Source organism: Corvus hawaiiensis, chromosome 2 (assembly GCF_020740725.1).
Source record: "Corvus hawaiiensis isolate bCorHaw1 chromosome 2, bCorHaw1.pri.cur, whole genome shotgun sequence".
NCBI lineage: Eukaryota > Metazoa > Chordata > Aves > Passeriformes > Corvidae > Corvus > Corvus hawaiiensis.
The window spans coordinates 53,371,331-53,398,444 of record NC_063214.1 but is presented as its reverse complement, the minus strand read 5'-3'; the positions used below and the strand labels follow the sequence as shown (position 1 = coordinate 53,398,444).

At 40.5% G+C, this 27,114-nt stretch overlaps 2 protein-coding genes across 12 annotated transcripts in view; one reads left to right on the top strand and one right to left on the bottom strand.

Moving 5' to 3' along the window:
• The window catches only part of PDS5B (PDS5 cohesin associated factor B), a 101,327-nt gene extending 99,969 nt beyond the window's left edge, over positions 1 to 1,358 (bottom strand). Inside the window, exon 1 of one of the 3 annotated variants that reach the window (XM_048295045.1) lies at positions 1,264 to 1,358. The gene's annotated coding sequence lies outside the window, so the exon portion shown is untranslated. The remainder of the gene's footprint in view (positions 1 to 1,263) is intronic. The other 2 variants (XM_048295044.1, XM_048295042.1) reach the window with 2 other exon arrangements.
• A 10,884-nt stretch (positions 1,359 to 12,242) lies between these two features.
• The window catches only part of N4BP2L2 (NEDD4 binding protein 2 like 2), a 41,748-nt gene continuing 26,876 nt past the window's right edge, over positions 12,243 to 27,114 (top strand). For 3 of the 9 annotated variants that reach the window (XM_048295035.1, XM_048295029.1, XM_048295034.1), the window contains exons 1-6: positions 12,331 to 12,506; positions 13,570 to 13,654; positions 14,831 to 16,269; positions 23,825 to 23,949; positions 24,346 to 24,434; positions 24,784 to 24,860. In XM_048295035.1, coding sequence (XP_048150992.1) covers positions 13,652 to 13,654; positions 14,831 to 16,269; positions 23,825 to 23,949; positions 24,346 to 24,434; positions 24,784 to 24,860 — 1,733 coding nt within the window. In that variant the 5' untranslated portion in view covers positions 12,331 to 12,506; positions 13,570 to 13,651. The other 6 variants (XM_048295030.1, XM_048295031.1, XM_048295037.1 and 3 more) reach the window with 6 other exon arrangements.

Here is a 27,114-nt window from a genome sequence, read left to right as displayed (position 1 = left end):
GCAAGCACAAAACAAAGACCAACACGAGAACGCTTCAGCAGTTGTGGTAAACGGGAAAACATAACGCCTAACTAAATAATCACAGCTCTCAGAAAGCAACCGCGCAGCAAGCAAGCATAAAAGTCAGAATAAGGCTGGCAAGACAAAATCCACCTCTGTAGGAGCTGGTCTGCTACAGTTTAGTTTTCCAGGACTGCTCACCGTCATTAATTGTTGATTTGTTTTGAAGAACAGATAGTGATTTATTTGCAGCGGGATGAAGTTACGGACCTAAATTCCTGACCGGAGGCTCTCAACGTAAACAATACATAACCTATAAATTAACCATTCTCCATCTGGCAATTCAGATGTAAAATTAATAGTTTTTCATCTACCAGGCGACAGCAACCGCCGCCCCCCCCCCCCCCCCCCCCGTCCTCCCTTCTCGAGCGCTTTCTAACAGAGCCTGATGCAAAGTGGGAGGGAAAAAGAGGAGGAAAGGAAAGGGGGGACAAAAAAAAAAAAGCTAAGGCAGCATGAAAGAACTGGGCTCGCACACAAGTAGAGACCCACCACACCGCGGTCCTCAGCAGCTCTTCCCGCTCAGGAGCACTGCGAAGTGCGGCGCGGAGAAACCGAACCGGGCGGGGAGGGGACCGGGATGTCCCCGCGCTCAGCCCGGGCAGCAGCCGCGCGGGGCGGCGGGAGCCCCGTGCTGCCCCGCGGAGCGGGGACCAGGCCGGCTGCCTGGGCAAGCAGGGAGGGAGGGGACGCCCAGGGCAGGGAGGAAAGGGACACCCGGGGCAGGGAGGAAAGGGACACCCGGGGAACCGCGATCACTCACTCACTCACCGCCACGGGCGAGCAGCCTCCCCGCCCCCCCCCTCCACTTCGCGCCGCGAGGAGAGCCACCAGCGCTGGGCGCGACACCGCCCGCCGGGCCACCAGGGCGAGGGAGTGACCCCCGGGCCCCCGCGCACCCCAGCCAAGGTCACCCCATCGCCCAGGCTGCCGGGCGGGAGAGGGGAAAAATTTCGTATTTGACGGCGGCCACGGGAAAGGGGGGAGGGGAGCAGCCCCGCCGAGGGGCGAGGGGGATGGGAAGGGGGAGCTCCACCACGGGCCAAGGGGAGCTCTGCCCTCCCGCTCCCTCCTCCACTCCCCTCCTCCTCCAGCGCTGGCCGCGGAGCTCGGTCCGGGCGGGCGCCCCCCACGCCCCCGGGAAGGGAAAATGGAGCGGGGACGGGGTGGGGGTACCCGCGGCCGAGGTGCCGCGCTCCTTACCCCGCCGCAGCTGCCTCCCCTCGCTGGTCGCAGGCGGGTCCGCTCCGCGCTGCCGCCGCTCCGGGCTCGGAGAGGCGCTGCCGCCGCCGCCGCCGCAGCCAATCGCCGCCAGCCCCCTCCCCTTCCGCAGCTCGCCCCGGTCCCCCCGCCGGCTTCAAAATGGCGCCAACTCGTCTCCGGCTGCTCCAATGGAACCGCCGAGGGGAGCGAGCGCAGCCAGCGCGGGGCAGCAGCGCCCCCTGCCGGCCCGCGCGGGCAGCACCCACAGCCCGCGGCCCGGCCCGAGAGGGGATGAGGGTGGGCCCCGGCCGGCTCTCGCTGGTGTGCGCTGTGGGCGACTGAGGCAAGCACTGCCCCAAAACAACGAGTTATTAAAGGATTGTTGTAAAAAAATAAGGAATAAAGTCGCTTAACTGCGGAGAAAGAGCAGAAAAAGTAGCATAAGTCACAAATTGAGCCCTTTGCTCTTGCTTCAGCGAGTGCAAGAGTTTGAGGGGCGCCCTTACAGGAAAACGCCAACAGAAAAACGATGTGGTTTCTTCTCGCTGCTACAGATAAATGCTGCATTTATTATAGAATCATAGAATAAGCTGAGTTGGAAGGGACCCATGAGGATCATCGAGTCCAACTCCTGGCCCTGTACGGGACACCCCGAGAATCACACCGTGTGATTGGAGCAGTGTCCAAACTCTTCTTGAACTCTGTCATGCTGGTGCTGTGACCACTTCCCTGGGGAGCCTGTTCCAGTGCCCAATCACCCTCTGGGAGAAGAACTTTCTCCTGACACATCAGGACAGCATGTAAGTGTTTAGAGGATTATGGTTTAAAAAACACAAATCACATTCAACAACTTTGTCTAGTGTGAGAAACACACTTCAACAGACTGTGAGCAAAGTCATTGTAACTAGTAGTTTAAATCTTTGAGAAAGTCTCCTCAAGCTTTCTGAACTTGCTAATACATTGTAACCAGCAGTGTTAAACTACCTCATTGGCTTATACAGACTACACTAGCGCTACTAGAACACAGTAACATAAAAACCACTTTTCAGGCCCCAAAACTCCCCTTGTTTGCAATTTTTTAGTGACTTTTATTTGCTCCACTCCTTCTGCGGGGGAAAGAAAAAAAAAAGTAGAGACATAAAAGAGCGGAAGATTTGTCTGACGATCATATATTGGGAAGGATCCTGGACTTGGAGTCAAGATAAAATTTTCTGATGCAGGTTGAACAATTTCCCCTCAATTCCCTCACTGCTGTCTGTCTGGGCTCACCGAGTATAAAGCCTTGGGTTAGGGAACACATCCTTTTCTAGTGGAGCACTTGCACATGTGTGCAGGGATACTTACAAACCAGCAGAAAACTGAGAAACACTATTTGAACTCTCTTAACACAGCTATTGAAATTGCAAAACCCAGCGTATTACCGTGAAAGTAACCAGTGCGCTGATACACTCCGTATGCAAACACTTTGCTCCGTTTTTCTGATGGAGCAGGTCACAGCAGCACCACTTCCAGCGCCTGCTCAGGACGCCAGGAGCGGCAGCCGCCCCTCGGAGCAGGACAGGGCGCTGAATAACGGGATCGCCGGGCACGCTCCACCCTCCCTTCCCGCCTGCACCGAGACCCTCCACGATTTTGGGAATCAGGGTTTTAGAGGTGACTTCACTCGTCCTTCTCCCAGCCCGTCTCGGTTTCGCAGTAGCGTGCGCGGCCCTCCGGAGGGAGCCCGTCCGCTACCGCTGCTCGCTCACCGCCTTGGACAGTGTCAGGAATCAACGCTCTGCCTATGGGAGAGGGTAACACGCACCCACTCCCTTTTCCATGCTGTCCCGCCAGGAAAGAACTGCACAGTGCAAGCTGTGCCAGCCGTGGCTGTGACCCGAGGGCAGGCTCAGCCTTCCCCACGAGAAATGTTGTATCTCACATGGAACTGGTGACTGCAAGCAGCCTTGCAAAATTTAGGGAATTTGCCATCCCCTGGAAGCGCAGGCAAGTTGAGTTACTTACAGAAACTGTATACTTGAGAAAGATTAAAAATATTTGTTCAGATTAAATATTTTGCTTGCAATAGGAAATACAGGGAATGTCAGTGCCACAGAACGTCAAAGACCAGAACTTTTACAGAGAATCATAGAATCATTTAGGGTTAAAGAAGACCGTTAAGCTTCCTGAGTCCAACCATTAACTCAGCACTGCTAAGTCCACCATTAAACCATGCCCCCAAGTGCCACAATACATGTCTTCTAAATACCTCTAGGGATGGTGACTCCACCACTTCCCTGGACAGCCTGTTCCGGTGCTTGACCACCCTTTCAGTGAAGAAATTTTTCCTAACATCTTAAACTTCCACAGGCACAACTTGAGGCCATTTCTTCTTGTCCTGCCACTTGCTACTTGGAAGAAGACAGTGATGCCCTCCTTACTAAAACTTCCTTTCAGGTAGTTCTAGAGAGCAATAAGATGCCCCCAGCCTCCTTTTCCCCAGACTAAACAACCCCAGCTCCCCCAGCCACTCCTCGTAAGACTTGTGCTCCAAACTGGGTGTGCTGAAGACACTTTTCACATCTCAGTGTTTGAGTGACAATGACGAACACAGTCAAAGAACACCCTACACAGCAGTATTCTTCTCAGAGCTTTCTGTCTGTAAAAACATTGTGTGAAAACAGAAGACTGCAGTGACAAGGGCCTTTTAGTCCCTACTTTATCAGATTGACAATCTCTCCCCGGGATTATCTTTCTCAATTCATTCTTTAAATTTGTTGTGTCCTTGCAGACCAGAACTGTGCATTGTACTCAAGATAGGAGTACACTGAGATTTCCCTCAGAGCAGCGAACTGCCTTCTGTCGCCTTACATCTCTCTTGTTTGGGGGGGGGGGGGGGGTGGTTTTGGTTGCTCTTGCAGTTTCAGTCAAAGATCTCAGAGAGCTGACAACAGTAACTTCAAGATTTCAGGAATTTAGACTTCTGGGTTTGACAGGTAATTCTATCCTTTACCTTAACACTGATCTACTTCTCAAAGCCTGTCTTTTTACCCATCCATTTTTTGTGAGGCCTTCTGGAGTTCTTTACACTAGCACAGCATTTGATTACCTGAAAGACATTAACATCATGTAAGTATCATTCCATGTGCACTCCCTCTTCTGTGTCATTGATGAAAATCAAAGATTGTTGCATAAAACAACATAAGCAAGCCCAAACATTTCTGGGAGAGAGATGTGATAACCTTTCTCCACCCTAGAAAGTAGCCAAAAGTACTCTGCTTCCATTCTTCAGCCACATTTCCAACTCAGCATAGGACATTTACTTCAATTCCATGGCTTTTTTTTTTTTTAACTTTTAGTAGGAAAGCTGCACAAATGCTCTCTGAATATACAACTATGTCCCTGGTTTGTCCTTGTCCATGCACTTCCTGACTCACAAATCTGCTTGAAGTCTGTGGTTGTGTCACTGCCTCCCTTCACAGAAACTACGCTGGCCCTTTCCCAACACATTGTGTTTATCTATTAGCCCTGTGATCATACTCTTTTATGGTATTGGCCTTTCAGTGTAAGTAGGAACAATTGTCAAGGTAATATTATCACCAGAAGATTCACTAAACTTTTTTACTGTGTCTCTTTCCTCCTTACAGCAATCCTGAGGCATTTGCATGTATGACTCTGTATGTTTTGTCTTCAAAGTCCCTCCATTTTTTTCACGCATGGACTTGAAGCAAGGAAGTATGTGAAGACATAAAAACTTCTAGGATACTGCAAAACTGAGTAGACAAACATCCTAAATTTAGCAGTGATATCTTTATCTAAATAAGAGCTCTAAGATATACCCCACAGGACTGAGCAGGCAGGGAACTCAGAAAGAAAGCTGACAGGTGAGAAGGGATATATAGACTTTCAAACTACCCCAGCATCCCACTGTGGGATGAAAAAAGGCTGGAAAAAAGCTGGGTCCTAGAATGACTTAATGCAGTAACCCTGAGCAATTCCTGTTGATTCACTACAGTGAAATATTAAAATTGCCCAACAAAATCTTATCATTCCAGGCAGAACAAGGGAAGTAATAGAATGGAGGGAGCAAAATCGTTTTTGTTTCAGTTTGTTTGGAGTTTTTTCCACCAAGGAGAAGAAAATTTTTTGGCTTAGCCATATTATAAAACTCTGTCTTGGATAGCAAGCTCAGTCAGGCTCATAGGAGGGTGAACTAACACAAGGAAGAGGGGAGGGACTACACAGCAGAGACCAAGAACACCTGCTTTTGATAGCAGTAAGTTGAGAATTTTTTATCAGCTTCTCTACCTATACACATTATATGGCTGAAGAGCACATTTCTGAGTAAATCCCCCCATACAGTCATCGACAGTCGGATGAAGGGGCAACACAAGCAACAAAGAGTTTGAATAGAAGCCAGTTGATGGGGGTTTATATGAATGAGAACTACAAGTTAGATTTCTAAATTACATGAGTTACCCAAAATCACTTAAATTAATTATAGAGTAGCTTTTGTTTCCTTCTATAAATGGCTTGGACAAAATCAAGACAGAAGAGTGAAAATTGAAAAAGTTTAAGAAATAGAGGGTGCATTTTCACCCCTTTTTCATGACACTTACCTAAATTACCTTTTTTAATATAGCATGTTTGTGAAAATGATATTTGTGTTTCCAGCAAAGATAAAAAGACCTTTCACTCCTGTTTGTTTCTCTTTTAATTGTGACTCTAAAACAATTGCATCAAAAGTATTTTCCTAGCAAAACAAATCATATTAATTATACGTTGTTTATATACTGAGTCCTTCACACTGGAAGGGGCTTTTGCCATGTAGAAGGGAGACTTTCTACTTGCAGGTGTAATGATTTGTCTCAGAGAAAGAAAAATGAGTTCATTTATTGGTGTTCCTCTTTAAATAGATGATACTATTACGAACATGAGTTAACTTTGCAACTAATTTTAGTATCTCATATGTCTCTTAAGTAATTTGCAAGGAAGCCACATGGAAACAGTGACTTTAGATGACTGGAATTTTTAGACTCTTACTGCCTGTATGTGTGCTGTTTCCAACACTGCCTTCTTGCAAACAAAAATCAAACAGCTGAATAAGACAGTGATGCTCAGACTCTACTAGCTTTAGTGTATGTGCAATATAAATTCTGAAATTTAAAAGTACCACTTTGATCTTGGAGCTAACAAGTCTGATTCTACCAGAAATACCTATTTGTGCATGTCTTGTGGCTGCTTTCTAATAAGAAGACAAGAGTCACTAAGTACTATATGGTATTTCACAAAAACAAGCAAACCAAACCAAACAAAAAACAAGAACAAAACTAGAGAGGATATGAGGATATGATGTTATTCTTCAGGGTGAGGACTCCAGAAAGCCTTTCACTCCACCTACTCATCTGCTTTCTTCATTAAATAGTTAATAGCTACAGTGGGACACCATTAAGATTAAATGACCTACTAAAGTAAGTCAGTCTATTAAAACAAGAAGCATTACCCCCTCCCAAAACGTCGTCATGAGTCAGCTGTAGATTATCTTTAACTTCTTCCTAAACAGGTCATTGCCTTTTTGGAGACATGCATTGGAAGAGAACAATAAAATGTTTCATGTTACAGTAGCCACAGAAGCAAAAACATCATTTCGTATTTTAATGTCCAAAAACAGAATCTGTCTCTTCACTGCAGTCAGGAAGTGATGGTGCGTATTTTGCTACCAACCAGTGAATCCTTTATGCCTTAATCAAACCATCTTGCCATCTGATAGCAAAAGGTTAGAGAGCATTTATACACAAACATTTACAGCTTCTAATACAAGTTTGTCGTTGCAGGTTTTTTGTTGTTTTTTTTATAGGTTTTTCCATTCTAGTATGACTTAACAGCTGCTTTGCTGCTGAATGTCATGGAATCTTCTTGCTGACCATATTTGCAGAATGTATTCCTACAACTTAGCGCTGATATAACCTATGGCAGCCAGCATCTAAAAAATCACAGTAGTAAGGGGAAAAATTTATTCTTCCCTTGGTGCCTTGCAGACAGGTATGACAGTAGTGAATACAGTAGTGAATTAGTATTTGGGGAGTCTGTACCAGCAGTCTTTCTTTCCCTGGTGATCAGCTCAGTTTGTCAGTGAATTAAATTAGTTTCTCCTCTGAGTTACCTTAAATCAGTTACCTGATTTAAGTGCTCTCCATCCTTAATTGAGAGGTAGGATAGGAGGTGGGAGAGGACAGTACATAACTTGAATACTCTTAAGCAATGCCATTAGCATCACAAAATGGTAAAAAATTAAGAAATTTCTACTGTAAGTTGTAGTTGTAAAGTGAGCATCTCATTTGTTCAGCTTCAAGAAATCAAACAAAAGTAATTTCAGGTAAAAGCTGAGTGGCTAAAATGAACAAGAATTTGACAAAACAGAGGGGATGTCAATTTGCAATAATTAAGCATGTTGCACTAAACTTTTGTAGTATTTTATCATCTTCTTTCCTCTTGCTTAAACATTAGTATATTAAGAATTAAATACTTGAACATATTGTGCTCCATAAAATGCTGGGTATCTTTTAGTTGCTCTATCTGGTGCTTTCTTTCTTCTACTCACACTCTTTGCTTTTACCATTCCACTGTCTTTAACATCCCATTGAATTTCAGTCTACTGAAGGCATTACACTCGGTCTCCTTCATTTTAATGGAAATGGGAGAAGCTATTTAGAGAGTCCTGCAGACTAAGCAGTGACTGGACCTTCACCTTGAGTGTCAGCTTCCTAGAAACTCCCCACTCTCTACTTTGAAAGACATGAATTGTTCAGAATCCTGTTTCCTTGGCTTTCACAACCCATAAGCTCAGCTTTGTTGTGGGCCCGCAGTTGTTATACTTTATAAAGCGCTCTGTATTAGAAGTTAAATCTCACCATTCTTTTAGTTCTGTTTTGCTGTAGTACTTGAGACCTAAATCACAGAAGAGGTGCCTTACTTTCAAGAAAAATCTATGTATCATGCAGATTTCAGAGAAAACATTAAATGAAAGGTTTCAAGAACCTCCAAAATAAACTAACTAGGTGTTACTTTTATTTTTTCCCCACTATTTTTATCTCCAAAAGGATTCATCCAGTACCAGGGAATGAAATAACAATATTTAAATTACAAACTAATTATATCGTAGTCAAAAGAAATATTAATCTAGCCATTGCTTAAATGTCACTTGCTACAATCTGTTGAATATATAAAAAATATTCCCATCTCACATAACCCACAGGCTACCTGGAATTATTTTTTTTATTTGTAAAAATATATAGCTTTACCAAAACTCTAATTCTTAAGTTAATTTTCAAGTTGAAGTATGCAAATAAAAACCTCCATATTATCTGTGGAAATTAAAAAGTAAAAAACTCCTACTGGATTTTTACCACTGAAACTTTCATGTGACACTTACATACCAGAATTCCTCTTTGCCATATAAAACCTTCAGAAAAACAATTTGGCAAGCAACATTCCTGGTTTGTTGAGTAAACCAGTCCTCTTAAAGTTCACCAGAATTTCTCCCTAGAGATAGTTCGATTTAAATTCAAAGAATTATGCAACAGTATTTCTTAAATCATCTTGAAGCCTCACTTTTCCAAACAAGATCTAGTAGAGTGACAAGACAAACTATGACCCAAGGCCCTTTAGAAAGAGGCACAATTAAATCTAAGTCTGTAACTAGTTCTCTTGAACTCAAATATACACTATATTTAAGTGTTATTAGAAGAACAATGTTATGAGAAGAAGAGCACTCTGCTATGTCAAGTCTGATAATGAGAACACAAGATCTAAATGATTGAGCTATCATTCCACACTAACCCTTAAATGTAAAAGCCAATCTCAAGTAGTGCCCATTGGATAATTTCACTCCCCCCACTCCCCTTTTAATAACAGATGGAGTCTCATCATTCTGTCTGTCTTAAATTGCCTGATCTTTTCTATTAAAAGCCATATCACAGGAATTTATTGTTGCACTAACAATATTTAAATTTTTGTGTAAATATTTTTCATGCCAGCTACCTTCTTTATGCTGAATTATTTTGGAAAGTTTTATCTAAAATGTTTCTGGAAGCAAATTTAATGGAAACCTTTCCATACACAAAAGAATAGTATGATGTTTTTATTAAAAATACCCAGTTCACAAACAAGAAGAAAAGCCACCAGCTGAGAGGAGGCAGGACAGCAATTAGTCATCACCATGGACAGGAAAGAGTAGCAGAAGCACTTTCTCTGGCAGTAATTTCATTTTGGTGTGGTTTAGTTATAATTTGAAATTGCACCTTAAAGTTTTTTTTTCCTACAGAACCTGAAATTGGGCCCATGCAGAAGAAAGCAGTGTGTTAGTGCAACTACTTAGTTTGGTACAAGTATCAGAGGTCTCTGCGTTCCATCTAAAGCATCAATTATACCAGTGAACCGTAAAGGAATCAGGATGATCCTCCAAAGTGGTCAGTTGCCATCTTCCCTTTTTAACTTAGGAAATCAAATGCAAAAACTACTCTGAGAAAATGCTCCATTTGCAAGTTCAAACACTCAAGTTACATAACATCCGAACTAATTTTTTTTCGAAGAACATTACTCACTTCCTGTATGCGTATAAATTGATGTGATCTGTAAGGTTCAAATCAACTTAAACTTACAGGACTCTTGGAAAACTGAATGAAAATCTGATACATAAGGTGGAAAATTTCCCTTTCACTCTTCTCTTAGATCAGTTAAAGCCAACATTTCATCAACTAATATGAAGGTGAAGGTGATATAATAAATGGCTAGTAACACAGGAATAGATAATATTTCGTAACTTGTTACCTGTGCAAAAACATTACCTCATTCTTAGATTTTTACCTCTGTGAGACACTTCCACCATAATCACTGATGCATGTTACAGGAAGAGAGGTCTGGGTGACACCTAGTAGCAGTACATGGTAGCATTCTGAGTAACTTTATAAACATATGTAAAAATGAAATTATAAAATTCAGAGTCCCCTGAAAACAAAGCAAAAACCATGATCTGTTAATGCTTCTTTGTAAATTTTTTCACTGTAGCAGTGTTCCATCTCTTGGACACTGCTTTTTCCTACCCTATCAGCTTTTCCTGACAATGTTTCTAATGGAACTTCTTTTATCATCTAGTGCAAGACAAGGAATATGGGGGAATTATTTGTAGGTCTGGCTCAAGCAAGAGACTTCCCATGTGATACATAATCCCCACATAGGAGCTGTAGCAGCTGTAACAAGATCATCAGGGAAAGTGTAATTTATTATACTCAATGAGGTTGAAAAAATGACATTAGGGTACTGCCAGTCATAACATGTGGCTTATTTAATTAGATACAAGTAATGGGAGAACTCCCCAAATTAAATACATCTGAGACAATTACTACATACACAACATGAAGCGCTTGAGAGCTCTGATCTCCAGACATTACCTTCAAAATGTCCACGTGCAGCACATTTACTCTCTCTAAATGGTTAACTTGGGTGTTTGATGACTTAGCTTGTGTAGGGGAGCACATAATTACTATTTCAGATGGAAAATAGTTTTTTCCTTAGGATTAAATATTACTATTAGAAAAGAATTGTCCAATAAGTTGAGAGTCTCAGTTGCAAAATATTTTCTAAGATTAAAATTAAGCACTAGCCTCATTATCTTTAGAAAATCTCATGGAAAAGGCTACAAGAATAAAGCAATATAGCCCCTTTTATTTGCAAAATACTCGTGTTAGAAGTATTCCAACAACTTTCAATTATGTTCTCCTTTCTATATCCTGTGTCACTACATTTTTCTTGGTATCAAAGGTCAGTTCCTTATCTTTTCTATTTCCCTCCCTGAAAGAACTCCTTACAACAGCAATGACCAGTTCCTTCTGAATTTTTATTTACTTCAAAACAGCTTTAGAATTTGTCTCTTTGACAGTGGATTCCACAAAATGGTACAAAATGCATGTCCCAAAGCTATAGCCAGGCCATGTCTAAATACAGGACTTTTCCCATCTACCAGGAGAATTCACCCAATTTTTTCCACTCTGAAATGGAGTGACACAGCTGTGCTACTTTTATTCCTTGGAAGCTGCCCACACGTTTCCCACCTCTGGCTGCAATGCTGGCAATGTCTTCTTAACTAGCACAGCACCATTATAAAAAGAAATCAATATGGGAAAATATTTGTTGCTACAATTGCGGCATTCCCACAACACACATCTCAGTGGCTTTTAAATTGGAAGAGCACTAATCTTAACAAAGCATGGCAAACTGGGATTCACTTTAACAGCTCACTTCTGATCTAGATTAAAAAAGACACATCCATACCTTTCAACAACACAAGGCCATCACCTGGCACAGGAAAGGAGATTATGCTTTGGTTGCAGAGGTAGCAGGAAGGAATGCCTGGCCAGTGGATTTGACCAGTTTTCTTTTCACCATTTATAGCAAATAAACTAATTTCAGTGACTTTATAAATCACATACTTAAAAACCTTCATAATACATTTGGGCGATGTGAAAGAATAAACGTTGCAGGTATTTAGAATGGGCACATCGCTTACTGGAGCTCTTGTGTGCAGTAATGAAATTTGGGGAATTACTGTTAGAAGACGGGGGGCTCTTTTAGGAAAAATGTGGTTTGCCTTGCACAGCATCACAAGATTTGAAAAAAAAAAAAGTAGCCACGTCATATTAAATTTTTACTTTATCCATGCAGGACGGAAGGTTGCAAATCCATGTGAAGTGCAACACACGTCTAAGAACTTGGGCAGCTTTTACCCTAGGGACAAACCTCACCGGAACTTCGTTGTTGTTCCCCCACAAAAACCAGAACGCCACCTAACGCAAACCTCCCGACACGGTGAGAAGACAACCCCCGAAGGAGAGTAAAACAGCCCAAACCCCACTGCCGGCGCCGGCCCCGGGCACTTCCCATCGGGCAGGGCGCGCGGCCCGTGCGGGAAGCTCCGCCCCTCCCGGTGCCACGCGCGAGGTGATAGGGCACAGGGAGGCGGCGCCATTTTGGGAGCGAGGGGTTGGCCGCGCTGCCCCTCCCGCGGCCGGGAGCCGCTGTCTTGAGGTTCGTGTCCTTCCCCCCGTGTGGCTGCGGCGGCTGCGGCGGCTGCGGCTCGGTCGGGCCGTGAAGGGAAGCCGCTTCTCCTCCGCCATCACCGCTGCTGCCACGGACCTGTGCCACCACGGGCGGGGAAGAGGCAGCGTGGGGATGGCGGTGTCAGCGTGCAGGAGCCGGCGGCTGCTGAGGTTCTGTGACGTGGGCGGCGGGCTGAGGAAAGTGTTTATGTGTGTGGGAGAGGACTGGGCTTTGCACCGTGGGGAAGGGAGGGAGGGGGCGGCTGACACACCTCCCCGAGGCACGGGGTCGGCGGCTGTGCCTTCACCTCGGACACGCTGCTGCCGGCCCGGGGTGGGAGCAGAGCCTTCTTCCCGCGGCTCCAGGTGGGTCCTGGCGCCGTGTGGGGAGCGCTGGGCTATGCGCCTTATGACCGCCCTACCCACAGTGCAAGGGAAGCCAGTCAGTTCCCCTGTCTGTAGGTTCTGCCATATAGGCCTTATTTTTCCATTTGGGAAAGGTATTGTACAGGCCGAGTTCAAGGCCTTAAGTTAGTTAGTTGATTGAACCTTCTGGATGTTTCACAGGTCAGGTAAAGTGGTAAATAAGTTTGGCATCCCATGTGCTGGCTCAGGTTCAATGCTTACAACCAGTTATTTACAGAAATCATATAGACCCGAGCTTGTCCCATTCAAGAGGTGCGAATGTCAGAAAGACTGCAGTTTCCTTGAGCATACTTGCTCTGTCCTCCCCAAGGATGCAGGTGGATATGGTTTTGCATGTAGCTTTACTCTCTCCAAGGTTAGCGAGGGAAAGTCTGTTAGAGATTAGCAAGAAAGGATGTTCGTATGTGAGACAGTTATGGAGCAGCATCCTTGTCATGGGATCTTGTCAAGCAGCAAGTGTTCACATGTTTGCTCTTTTAATTCCACATCAGGAAATGGGGTCTGCTTAAACACCATCCCAGAAGAACATGAGGATATAAAAGCTAATAAAGTAATTTTTTTCCCCCAATACTGTTTTTGAGTGGAGGCAGAGTAGCATTTTTTTTATAGGTGGGGGTAGACTCAATAATTGGTAGTAATGTCATACTTGCTTTCTAATGTCCAAAAATGAAGAACTAAGAAGATGGAGGTATGCACAAACCACATATATCTTGGGGGGAGGAGGAGAGAACGTTGTACCAATTCTGAGGAAGAGAGAGAGTTGCATGGCCATGTTTCTTTGCCTTCTGACAGTAGTGCTTTCTTCCAGGTACTAAAGTCAAGTGCGGACAGTAAAATCTCCTTCATTTAGACATTTTGAGGTTGAGAATGGCAGGTTTCTCTTCCTTTGGATGGTAGGTGAGAAAGTGCCTTTTCTTGTCAGTTTTGCAAGTAAACATGATGGGATAATGGTTACTTACAAATCTTCCCATAACACTACCTACAGGTCCTTTTCAGATAAAGAAAAAAATTATTTTCTCATCCAGGATGAAGAGCAAGTGACGTTTTGTTAATTACTCGTAGAAAGTTGAAATGTTTCAGAAAACAGTAGAATAAACCCTCCAGTAAGAGAAACATGTTCTTTCTTGTTTGAAACTGCATTTTCTTGGAGGGGAAGAATTTGCTCTTTATTGTGTACTGTGTAGACTTCAAAATCCAAGAAATCCAGACTAACAGATGGATAATGGCATGTCACAGTGGTTAGTGCCATCTTGCTTTGTCTTTGCTCACGTCTGAACCTTTCTGGAACTTACTGGTTTAATTCTTAGAATGCAATCTATTTGGGACAGGGATTTTTTTTCTTTTCTTTTTTTTTTTTTTTTATGTGTTTAATTTTAGAAGACATGCAAGCAAGTGATCTTGGTCCCTAACACAAAAGTCCAGAAGTCTTTAGTAGTTCCAAAACCAGAACCATAATAACAGATTGCAGCTTTGATTTTAAGTCTTACTTGACTAGTCCTAAATTACGAATGTCACCCAGCACCTGTTTGACTGGTGTTAAATGAGTTAGCTGAGTTTGGTTCATGTCACAGAAAACAATCTTCAGGGTTGAAGTATTTGCATTTTTGTTGCTCGTATTAGTAGTGTGTTGCTCATGATTTCAGGCATCAGTTTGGTGCATTGGAAATTAGCACATGCTTATCTTTAAAAGTGGTTTCAAACACTTGGCAGAATAACACAGGTAGCAGAGAACAGTAGTAACATAGGTCAGAGATCGTTGATGTAATTAAATTTTCAAATAGTCACTTTTTAAAAGCATGATTTGTAAATTTTTTAATGCATATCATAAAATGTGGCTGCTGGACTGATACAGCACTAATTTAGTTCTTTACTGAAGATGAGCAATAAATAATGTAGCAGTCTTGTTTGAACCATATTTGTGGTAGGTGATGTCTGTTTTTCTTCTGGGTGAGTACATTCTAGTTGTGGCCATGGAGGGTGTGATGTCATAGGCCTGAATAACTTCAGCTTTTTTTATACTTTATTTAAAAAATGTGCATGCTGATAACGTATTCTTTTTTGTTTCTAAGATGCTTCATGCTGAAAATACAGTAAGGCTCTTGGATCATCAGGATGAAATCAGAATTGAGCCATCTTCTAAAAGAATGAAGTCAACAGAAGGGGCTTGTGAGAAACTCCCTGATGTTGATAACAAAGGTACTCAGGAGAAGGTGGATGTTGAGAAAAAGTCAAATGGTTGTATACCTTTGTGTGCCTTAGATAAACAAGGGCAGCATGAAATGCAGAACCAAGAGGAAATACTTACTGGTGTCTTGGGATCCTTGAATGAAGTTCTCCCTGAAAATAATCCAGTACTTTGTAAGCCAGTTGATTTAGAAACTGTGCAGAATGTAAATCCTCCGTTTGCGTCAATAAATGACTCTAAAGCTGAAGAAGAAAAAGGCCCTTTTATTACAAATAATGCTGGTGAAGATAATATTGAGAAAAGCAGTACATTATTCTCAGTAAATAGAAATGAATCAGATGAAGACTTTTTTACAAGCAGAGATTTCATAGGACCGATTTACAAGCCTGCTAAAAGTAACAAACAGGACAAATCTGGCAATTGTAGTGGATGTAGGAACAATGAAGGAGATGAGAATGAATTATATGAAAACAGATCTAAAAGAAAGGAGGCAAAGAAGATGCAGGCTGTTTCTGCTGCTGTACCAGAAATAGATGATGAACTGGACCAGTTCTATAAAGAAATTCACCAGCTGGAAAATGAAAATTTAGATGCTAATCTTCAGGAAAAAGAAACTGAAATTTCTCAGGAGCAGCACTCTCCATTTAGCTGTAGTCAAAGCTCAGAAGAGAATTCTCAACCTGTATTGTTGGGCAGTCCGCAGCCATTTTACGAGAATGGACAGTGTTTTTCGGGGGAACAGAACAGTCAGAAAACAAGCAAAGAGCAGCAGTCAGTTGTGGAGACAGGTGGCTGGAAAACTGAAAATACTTTTAATGGCCAAGTTGATGCTTGGAACTGCTCAGTGCCTGAATTCAGACCTGCTTGGCAGACTAGTGCATCTTTCAGAAAACCTCAGGGATCTCTTCCTCCTAGATTCAACCATCAATCCCATTTTCAGATACTTAATTCCCTACCACAAATCCAAAATACTCTCTCTTCTCAGAATGGGGGGCTTTCTTATGAAAATTATCATTGTTACCATGAAAATACTGATATCAACAGTCGTGGTCCACTGCTTGATCAAAATACCAACTATTCTGGTCATATGGACATCCATTCTACTCAGGTCTTCAGGAATGGAAGTAATGATCAGAATGGACTCCAAAGTAATGGTTTCTGTGAAACCAGAGAAGAATGTTGGAAGGGTTCAAAAGCTGACAGTAGAGAAGGAATGCGCAGCTTTTCTTCATTGCAGTTATCGGAAGAAAGATTCAGTTGTTCACGGAAATTGCTTTTAATCTTAAGAGGCCTACCAGGTTCAGGGAAATCAACACTTTCTCGGTGAGTAAAGACTTAAAGCTTGAGAAGTTTATTCAAATAAAAACTTTTTAAGAATTTGAATATATCTGTAAGCACTTAGGAAACTTTTTAGTTCATGAATTAGGTTATTAAAATTTAGTAGTTTAATATTTGCTGTCACTTGTACTTAGTGAGTGCAAGTGACAGTAAATATTAAAAATATTTACTTGGGGGTTTTGTCTCCTTCGGAGTTTTGATGAACAGGAGCTCCTCTGTGTTAAATTTAATATGTTGAGCATCCATTAAATTGCGTCATCTTTTATTCTGAAATTTTCAAGTGTACTAGTATGTGATGGTCTGCTGCTTTTTTTTTTTTAATTCTTAAATTCCCTAATTTAAAAAAAATCCCATCAAATCTAACAATGTCAGTTTGACTGAACCATAAGTACATTTTCATGCCCATGCAAAAATTTTCAAAGGTCATTAGAAGAACGCTGCTACTCTGAAAATACTTGTTTTCAGTGTGTATTGATGAAACTGAGCATTGTCTCATTCCCTTTTTTCATAGTATGGTCTGTCAACTGCTTTTCTTTATTTGTGAAAAGCACACAAGGAAAGTATTATTTTTTCTTCAAAATACGCTTGCTGAAGTCTGACAGGGTTAAAAGAAGATACCATCTCCAACTTGGATTTTCACTTGGTGTTTTTGGCCTAGTTCAAAAAGCACAATAAGTTGACAGAGCACAGACACTACCTGTATTAAGTGAAAATAAGTTTCTCTTGTGTATACAAAAAAAAGAAGTTACTAAGTCAGTACTTAACTGATTGAGTTTCATCCAGAAACTACATCACAGGTGGGATGTCTTCTGTAGTTGTCATCTGTTGGGTGCAAGGAGTCTGTGAAATATATACAGTCATCATGTTCTTACTTGTTTTTTATATAAAGGAGTGGAGTTTTCCCTGATATTTAGGAGACAGTGATCTCCTTATCATAGCTAGAAATTTCTAATAGGTATTTTTCTTACATGTTTGAGTGATTTTTGCTATAATATTTTATTGTTACTGATTGCTGTATTTTGCAAGCCTGCATTTTTGAAGCTGCATGTCCCCATGTGGTATTACTGCAGTAATTCCTTTAATATGTGAAAGCAACATAAAAAATTGGAAAAATAAGCCTGTGGAAAAAATGCTGCCTCATTCAGTTCAGGGACTGGATAATACTTAATGTGAAGATACCAAATATATTTGTTTTCCATGTTTGATGTGCTAAATTGTTTTTGAGTCTTTCTCCAAATATATGACTAATATTGTCTGAAAAAGTCTAAATATCTTCAGGTTTTTAAGAACACACATTTGTGCTTTTTTTCCTCTCATTTATGAGATCAGTTACTAATCTTAGTTAGCAGATGGGAAACTGGGCACTATGAGATCAAGGTTAAGAATAGTTACCAAAAGTGGGTGCAGAATTTGAACTGCATGGTACTTGTTTTTCAGCGTATTCAATTACGTGCAGTTTCATATATTTAATGCTTGGTTGCAGTTGTGTATCCCCATGAAATCGTCTCAGGGTCTTGGATATCTTTGGGAAAAAGCATCCCAGAATTAATGGGTGTCTATGAGGAAAATACATGTATTATTAGTTAAATCTTAATAAACATGTTTGAAATATGTTTTTCTATGTAGCATCATAGAATTCTGCAGTGTAGACTAGACAGCAATGATGTTACATCTGAGGTCATATTAATGCCTACAGGTGTCTTTGCAGGTGTGGCATCTTTGGCACCTGCAGACAAACCTCTACTGTTTGTGTCAGTAAAATAACTGTGAAGGAAAAGCAGAGAACTGACATCATCTGTGTGGATCAGCACTAGAGGGGAATGAGGTGTATCTTGCAAGTGGGTTTCCCAGTAGGAAATGACAACAGAGCCAGTAGTGAGACCTTGGAATTTCAAATTTCTATTTGTGGTTTGCACCGAGTAAGGGTTTGTAAGTACAGATGCTTTTCTTCCCACTCGCAAACTTGACTTGTGTCTGTCTTGAATCTTCCACTGAAGTTTGTGTTCTGTTTTTACTCTTCCATTCCAACTAAGCAGTTGGAATTACGGGCACGTTTTTTGGAAGAGACTAGTGGATGTGAACTAGTCCATTGTTCTGCATGGAGGAATGGAGGAGGTTAGTCACTGTCACTGGATCAGGTCAGGTATGTCTTTGTCAGGCCTGATCTTAAAAACCCCACAGATTCTGTGGTGTCACCAAACTTTTCTAGTGCAGTACAGCCCACCTAAGTAAGGAAGTTCTTCCTAATCTCCAAACTGAAGTTCCCAAGCCACAATTTGCATGTCCCCTGTAATAATGTGTGCTGTTACATGGTAGAATCTGGCTCATCTTCCTTGCAGCTTCCCTTCCGGTAAGGGATGGGCGTATTCACTGTAATAGGCTGACATCAGATCTTTTACTGTCTCCACTGCCAGACTAAACAAGCCCAGCTGCTGTTAACCTCTCCTTGGAGGTTGTATGCCCATAGCCATCTTGGTAGCCATCTGTTCAGCCCTTCCATGTTTTTCAGCATGTCTTTTGAACTGGGAAGTCCCACACTGCACACAATATTTCAGTATTGACCACACAAGAGTCAGGCAGACCTTCTCTGATGATCTGCTGGCCACACTAAACTAAAAATATACTAAATATGCACTAAAGTAAACCTATACTAAAGCCCAGGTTGTGGTGTGCCCTGCCTTTGATGAGAGTACACCGTTCACTCATCTCATTTGATGTCCACTGTAATCCTCTGACTCTTTTCAACAGAGCTGCTCAACCACTCACTTTCCCACCTGTGCTGATGCTTAGGTTTCATCAGTTGCAGAACTTAGTCTTTCCTTGTTGAGCTTCGTGGTGTTTTGCTTAGCCCAGTTCTCGGGTTTCTCTGTGGCCTTTTGGATAGAAGCCTCACTGTTCAGCTCAGTGTTGAGCCTCACTGCTGATTTGGTGTCACCTGCAAGCTCTCTGCCTCATCATCCAGGTTAATGATGAAGATACTGAAAAAAATTGGTCCCACTATATCCTTTGCTGTTCTCTGCTTGCTACTGGCTGGGAGATGATGTTGGAAGTTTTGATAGTTTCTGAGTATGCTGCAGTCATCACTCAGTCCTCATTGACAAAGGCGCTTGTTTCACCAGTGCATTCTGGTTAGTAAAGAATGATTTGTCTTTTGCAAAACCCACATTGACTCTTCCTGGTTACCTTCATTGCTTTAACATGTTTGGAAATAGATTCCAAGAGGATGCGCTCCATTGTTTCCAGAACAGAGCTTAGGTGAGGTTGAGCAGCCATTAGTTCTTTGGGTCTTTGTCTTTACTTGCCTTAAATATGAGCATAACACCAGCCATTTCTGGGTTTAAGGAGCTCCCCTCATCTCATGGATTTATTTCCTGTGTCCGCCTGACTTAGACAATCCTAGCCCCTGAGGCCATACAAAATCCTGTTTTTTAACCATCCATTTCCAGTTTGGTTTTCCTGTTCATATCCATTCATGGCTTTTGGTTTGTGCTTACTAGCTCCTTATCTGCTTCTAAATTCTAAGCTGATTCCTTCAGTTCCTTCTGCGTCTCGTTTCTTCCCAGATTCATTTTCTCCTTGTTTCTGTCAGTGGTACTAGCTCACTCCCAACTTCATCGTAACAGTGTCTTCCCTCTGCTTCACTCTTTGCCTTGGCCCTATTTCCTAGCTCTTCTGCCAGTACCAAGTTGCTTGTTCTGGTGTTTATACCACGATGCTTCCCATGTCCTCCTATTTCAAGGCAATTTTGTTCCTTCTGTTGCCATTCTTGTGTTGGGAGAAATGTGTTCTTAAAATGCAGTATTGGTCCTGAATCAGCTTCCTGACACTACCAGATTGCTCTGTTCAAGATTGGGTTTACTGCAGCGAGAATCCTTGCATTTTCTGCTCTACTTTATACAAAAAATGAGTTCTTTTCACTCCTATTTTCTGTGTGTGTGACATTTTAAAGTTGTATGCCTTGGGCAGATTTACAAAAAGTTTTTGCAGGGCAAACGAACACATGTACTTTGTCAGATTTCACTTCCTCAGTCCAAAGCTTCTCAGAGAAAAGCTTAGAGTAACAAAATATTGTACAAATGCTTTCTTTTTATCTTGGTTTTGGAAGAGATTGACCATTTAGTTAAAAATGTTTGTAAACAGTTTGGTCAGACAGATACCCAGTAGTGATAGCTTTAGCCCAAGTAACCAAAGTCTGCTACAATTCGATGGTAATGTGATCTTACAGTCCTGGGAAAAGTTACAGGAAAAGAAACTTGTATTTTTAGAATATTTTGCTACTAAAATTGGCAGCAGTAGCAATTTGGCTTTTCTCCATAAATACCTAAGCATTAATTTGAAAAAAATGTGGCTTAGTGAAATGGAAAGACCGAATATTGGTGTCATTTAAGAAGTCCCTTTTTGTTTAAATCCAGTAATATATAAAGACACTTGTATTTCTCTGGGGCCGTTCTTCCTCAGAGCAAGATGTTGTGAAGGGAGGAGTTAAAGCATTGGTGTTTATAGCTGAATGTAGAAACAGTGGTGTGCTGTTGTTTCTAATTATGTATTTATTTAAATAGTGTTACAAGGAGTGCTTTCAAAGGAGCGTTTACGCAGCTCAGTAATGCTGCGTATTTTGACACTATATTTAGTTACTGCCTATATTTTTCCTCATCCATGATATGCTAGCTGTTTTAAATAGGTGAATTATTAGATTCTGAGATACCTTCTTTATTATAAAATCATTTATCAGAGTAGGCTAACTAGGATACAGGTTTGGGGACCATTTTAGTTTTGAAGAAGAGGGATTTGTTTGTGTGCATGCATGCACGTATGCATTGGAAAAAATGTGTATTGGTTTGCTGAGTAGTTAATATTTTGGTTTCAACATGAGTTTTTTGTATGTCAGGATAATAGCTTCTATTAGATCAGAGAGCATGTCTGGAAAAAGTAGGTGAGCTGCTTTAATTTCAGTGTCCTACTGTGTTCAAAGGTGGGTGTTTGCTTGGAGGGAAGGTTTAGAGTGAAAAAGATGGATTACAGCAGTTGGATAATATGCTACTCATTTCAAGCATGTGCACATACTGATGCTGACTAATCCGTAATTTGACTCTCATTAGAAATACATTTATATTTTTTTCTTTCTTCATCTCAAAAGTGGAATATCATCTCTGTCGGTTTAGATAGTAATGATGCTTTCTTTGTATAGATATGCTTTTTGTTCTTTCTGTTTTCTAGTTATGAGCCTGGGATAAATTTTATTTCCAAACACATGTTGGAGGTGTATGAATTATTCCATATGATGTCAGCAAACAGGTTTCTGCTTTGAATTTTAAAAGTTTAAGTACTGTGAATTCTGAAAGAGGTAATTGTCAGGCTTTTAAAGTGCAATGTTCTATGATTCAATTTCACAATTTAGAAAGAGGTTCCAATCACTACTGTAATATTTGAAGTTTCAGATCATAAACTCATGACTTTGTGATAGCTTGTGTGTTGTGTATGGGGTAAGGGCTCTGTTATTCTGGCCTCTTTGGTAACCACTTTGCCTTCTCAAATTCTATGGGTTTAGGATTATTGCAAATACAGTTTACTATATTAAATCTGTTATTTCAGTTATATTGATTCATTAATAATTGTGGTGTATTCTGAACTTCAAGGAATATTAACAAAGTATTTCAAGAATACACTTTGTTGATGGGTTTGCAAGATTTCTGAACCCTTGCTACTGTGTTTCTTTATTGCTACTAATGTTGTTTGGAAGATACAACAAAAGAATTGGAGTGAGTGAGTTATTCTCCAGAACATGAGCAGATGGAGTCAGTTCTTAGCAATAAAAATGAAGATGAATGTCCCATTAGTGTTGATTCTTCAGTTCATATATTCCTATAGAAACCTGATGCTCAGGACCCTAGGAACTGTAGGGGTGTGTCCATCTACTCAGCCAATAGAAGAATCCCAGATATTATTTGCTGTCTTTTTTTAAGGCAGATGATTTTTTAAGATATGTGTATATACATTCAGTACACAAGGAGCGAGTGTGGAAGATGGATCCAGTTTTTCTAGCATTATTAATTGGCAAATGTAGCATACTGTAAATAAGAGAATTGGGCCATGTATGAAATCACAGCCAAGTAACTTAATATAAATTTGTTAAATATTTTATACAAGGGAGGAAGAAGGATAAAAAAATTGTTGCTGTGTGTGGTGTATGATTTACTGGTGCCATTTGATCTACTTAGAACAAAAATAGGTGATGAATCCTTCTGCACTCTTCTAAACCAGTGTATTACACATCCTTTTGAAAGATCAAGGCTCTAACAAAACCAATTATTTATCAACGTTTAAATAAAGTGGCTGCACTTTCAATGTATCATGCTCTGCTTTCTCAAATAGCATGGCTATTTGTCCTGAAGCAACCTAAAGCTCTGGAAAAGGAAGAGCAAGGAGGAGGTAACACTTTGTATGGAGCTTTGATCATGTTACTTGACATTGCACCATTTGTAGTTTCTTCTGGTCTTTAGTAACCTGAATTTGGTTGTACATATGTCGGTATCTTAAAAGCAGAAATAACCAACAACGGAGTTGTGGGACAATAAACCTACAGGAATATAAACTAACATGGAATACAGTGTCACAATCATTAAACTATGATCCATAACAAGTCTGTTGTTGGTGACAGGTGGCAAAACATAGCAAAGTCCTCATGTAAGAATTACAGTTAAATAGCTCTTTGTACAGATATATATAGGAAAGCTTAGTAACTTAGAACTAGCATGTCTTTGTTCCCCTTAGTTATTTGGGATCTGGCCAATTTTTTTTTGTTCCTGCCACCTCAGCAGTAGTGCAATCCCACATACCGCTAGTATAGTTTGGCTTTTGTAGCCTGTGGGTATGTTGCCTATTTCTGAGCTAGAATAGTTGCCTAAATTTTCATAGAACAGTGATATCTGAGTGTTGCAGCGGGCGCTACATGCTCTGTGGCATTAACTGGCTGTTTGCTGTTTTCAAATCCAGATGTGCTATAGAACTAAAAATAGATAGGGAGGCCTAAAGTCCAATCTGCACCCATTCTGTAGGGTGGACTTTAGACAGAAATGTGCTGTGGTCTCAGTTATATAAGGATTTCCTTTAAACACCAATTTCCAAGTACTTTCTGAAATTAGATTTATGTTTGGGAGAATGGGGAGTTCTCATGATCAGATTGCTTTCTAGACATATTTCCAAGTGAGGATTGAGATGGAAAATGTTAGCAAATACATTCAATTATTATGAGATACTTGGAACTTACTCTAATATAGCCATAAAATTAGATGGATACAAACATCTCTTGGGAGTGGAGAAGAAACAACAAATACAAAAATAGTAGAGAGGGAAAATATATTGCTTTAATTGCATTAGAATTATTGGTAATACACATGGGTGTGCTTTTTATAAATCTGTTTGAAGTTTGCAAGAAGTTCAGAAATAGGTCACAGTTCAATTTATTTTAGCTATATTATTTTGATGTGTTTATCTCTCTGAAAATTGAAAGTTAATGCATTTTTGTGTTTTTCTTTAACAGGGCTCTGCTTGGTCAGAGTTGTGATGGCATTGTGCTCAGCACCGATGATTATTTTCGTCAGCAGTATGGATACACGTATAATGCTGCTCAGCTTGGTGATGCCCACGAGTGGAACCGGAAGAGAGGTTGGAATGAATAAAAGGAATCCTATTGAGCTGTGTTACATAGGGGAAATAGAAGGGTGGCATAACATGTATGAGTGTTAGGAGTCTATATGAAAAGGAGTATATGTATTTTAGCAAAGCATATATAGAAGTATTTAAAGTATTTTTTATACTTTAGTTCACGTATACATATACATTAAATTTTGAACTTCTGCAAGATTCAGAATTAAAAATAGATAACCTTGTTTCTTTGGGCATCAGGTTCTTGTTTCTGCTTGTTTTCATTCCTGCCTGTACCTTTTATTCTTTCTCTTAGAGTGTTTCAGTCAAAGTAGATTAGTGAAAGAAAATCTGGAGTAGTTTATTTTTATTTTGAGTTCCATGTGGTTTATTAACTTGCACAATATTTCATTGCAGCAAAGCAAGCAATGGAGCAGGGAAAATCTCCAGTTATAATAGACAACACTAACACTCAAGCCTGGGAAATGAAGCCGTATGTGGAAGTGGTGGGTTTTGTTGCATGATTGTCAACTGTAACAATTTTTCAAACTTACCCTTGCATGTGATAAGTTGATATGTTTTGTCCAGAAACATTTTTTTTGCTCAAGTTTTTGGAGAGAGAGACAGCTTATTGATAATGATTAGTAATTGGTATGGCAATAGTTTAGATCAGTTTAAGGATTGACTTAATTTGCTTAGCCTGGAACAAAAGCTAAGACAAGCTGGGGTAGGTGAAATTCAGCATACTACCACAGCAGAGTATGCTGCATCTGTTTATTATACTTGTCTTTTATTTTTTTCTTACATTTTATGTGATCATGATACACATCACACATATTTCTTTGCTTGCTGCAGGCTCTAGAAAAAGGATACAGAGTGGAATTCCGTGAGCCAGATACTTGGTGGAAGTTTGATCCTGAAGAATTAGAAAAGTAAGGTTTCTCTTACAGATGTCATGGTACTTTATATATAGAGATAGATAGGCAGATAAATATGCATGCATAAATATATATGCTGTAAGTTATATTTTATTCAAAATATTTTCTCAAGTACTTTACTAGTAGTATGAAATGTATTCTATTTAAATGGGCATTTTGAGGTATGCCTTTACATGGAAGTTTTATGGGTAAACAAGCAGACAAATAAGTACAAGCTCCATCTTGTTGGCCCAAAAGTCAATATTAAAGTTTTATTGGACATGTGTAGATCTGACTTAAAATACTGTAGAACATGGGTCATTGAACTTCTGGGTTCTGAGAATGCTTGGGAAGCTGCTTTTTTCTTCCTGGTTAATGTCCTTTTTGTCTCAGATATATCTGCATTAGGAATCTTACGAGGTATCAGACCAGCTCAGAGATATTTCTTTCTTTGAGATGTAGTGTAATACTTTCACAGTTGATGACAGAGTTCTCTCACTGATTGTTGTTTTACATGCATCCAACTGACATTGCTTCTAATTGTTTCAGCTTTGTAAAGTAGCCCTTACGGTGCACAAAGTACTTGTGTATAATGCTTGCTTTACTGACTTGGACTTTATTGTGTTTATAAATACTCTAAAGTTTTCACCTTTTGCTCCTAAGCTACCACTAACTTGTTTCTAGAGATGGAGTCTTCTCTCTGTAGAAGTTTTTCTAGTTTGGGGTGCAGCACAGCCAGGTTAGGAATCTTAGTAATCAGGCACTTCTAAGATACTCAGCATGAAATTTCCATTACATAAGACAGTCACTTTCCAGGAAAATTCATGTTTCCACATGATCTTAACAAGCAACGGGATAAACTGATGTTTGTTACTGTTGAATTTTACTGTTCAATCATTAATTGTAGGAGTAAAGCTTTTATCTGTCCCAGAGGAAAACCCTTGAACTGTGAAGTGCTGTTACCAGTTTTTAGAAGGTTCCTAGAAATATTTTAGCAGTTCTGGTTTCTTTAAATATTTGAATAGAGGCCCATTGCCTGGAAACTTTATTTTTTGGGAGTTTAAGAAAGGTGATGATGGTAAGTTTTCATTTTGTTCAAGAGAGGGCTCTTGTTCCATCAGCAAGCTTGCTGGGGATGCAGTTGTGGAGGGTAATATGGAAGCATTTAATAGTGACAGAACTTTGCTTTTATCAATAGATTCTGTGTTCCTCCAAGGAAAACAGTCTTCCTCCTCCTATCTGTTAGGAGCTTTTGGTGGTATGTCTGTATTAGCTCAGATAGATGGCTTTATGCTCTCTCAGCGTAGCCAAGCTGCCAAAGAATGAGCAAAGACATGCCTGAAGAGGAGAACACAGTATTAAATGACACTATACAGCAAATTGATTTCCTTTTTTAAATCAGTTTCTATGCTTGATGCAATTTTGCTGTTAGTGATTTTATTATCCTGCCTTACTCCGCAAGGAAAAATACTTCCTCTTTCATGAAGTGATTATGCACAAGTCCATTCAATTGTGGATGAGTGTGCACTTTATGTCCAGAGTACTTGAGCTATAATCTTTTTCTCGGAGTACTAAGATAGGCGAAATATTGAATAACTTTCTGCTTCCACCATTTGGTGTTAAAAGACTTAGACTTGCTCTTCTCATTTTTTGTCTGTCATGAGTGTCAAGTGCTTTATAAAATCTACATATTTCAAGAGGGTTGACTTTTTTCTCTACGATTAACCTTGTTCATATTTGTGAATAAAATCAAAACTGTTAAGACGCACTAAGTGATTAGTTCAACATGCAGCTGCTCCTGGGCCACTTTAGCACAGTGTAAAAATTAGAAGCATTTAAACAATGAGCCACATGCGATGTTCACTCCAGCTTCTGGTGTTGCCTCAGGGAAGAGTGTCTGTGAGAGAAATGCACTGCTTAAGCATTTTCTTCACAGAAGGAAACCTGATAAAATACACCATAAGGAGCCAGTGTAATTTTGAATAGTTCTGAGATCTGAATTCTGCTTCCTTTCTGAATGTGAAACTAGTGTGCTACCTGCAGTGTGCTTTGAACCCTTGTCAACTTGATTCTTACTTCTTTGTTGTAATAATACTCACAAAGTCATTACGGGGCTGGGTGGTGAGGAAATCAGTCTTTTAAAATACTTGTGTGGAGTATCCTCTTTCCAGTATAGCATGTTTGTTCCCAGTGTTGATTTCTCCTTTATAGAACTGAGCAAGTTGGTAAGGCCCATACCTCTTCTGTCGCTGGCAGAAAGCACAAAGGT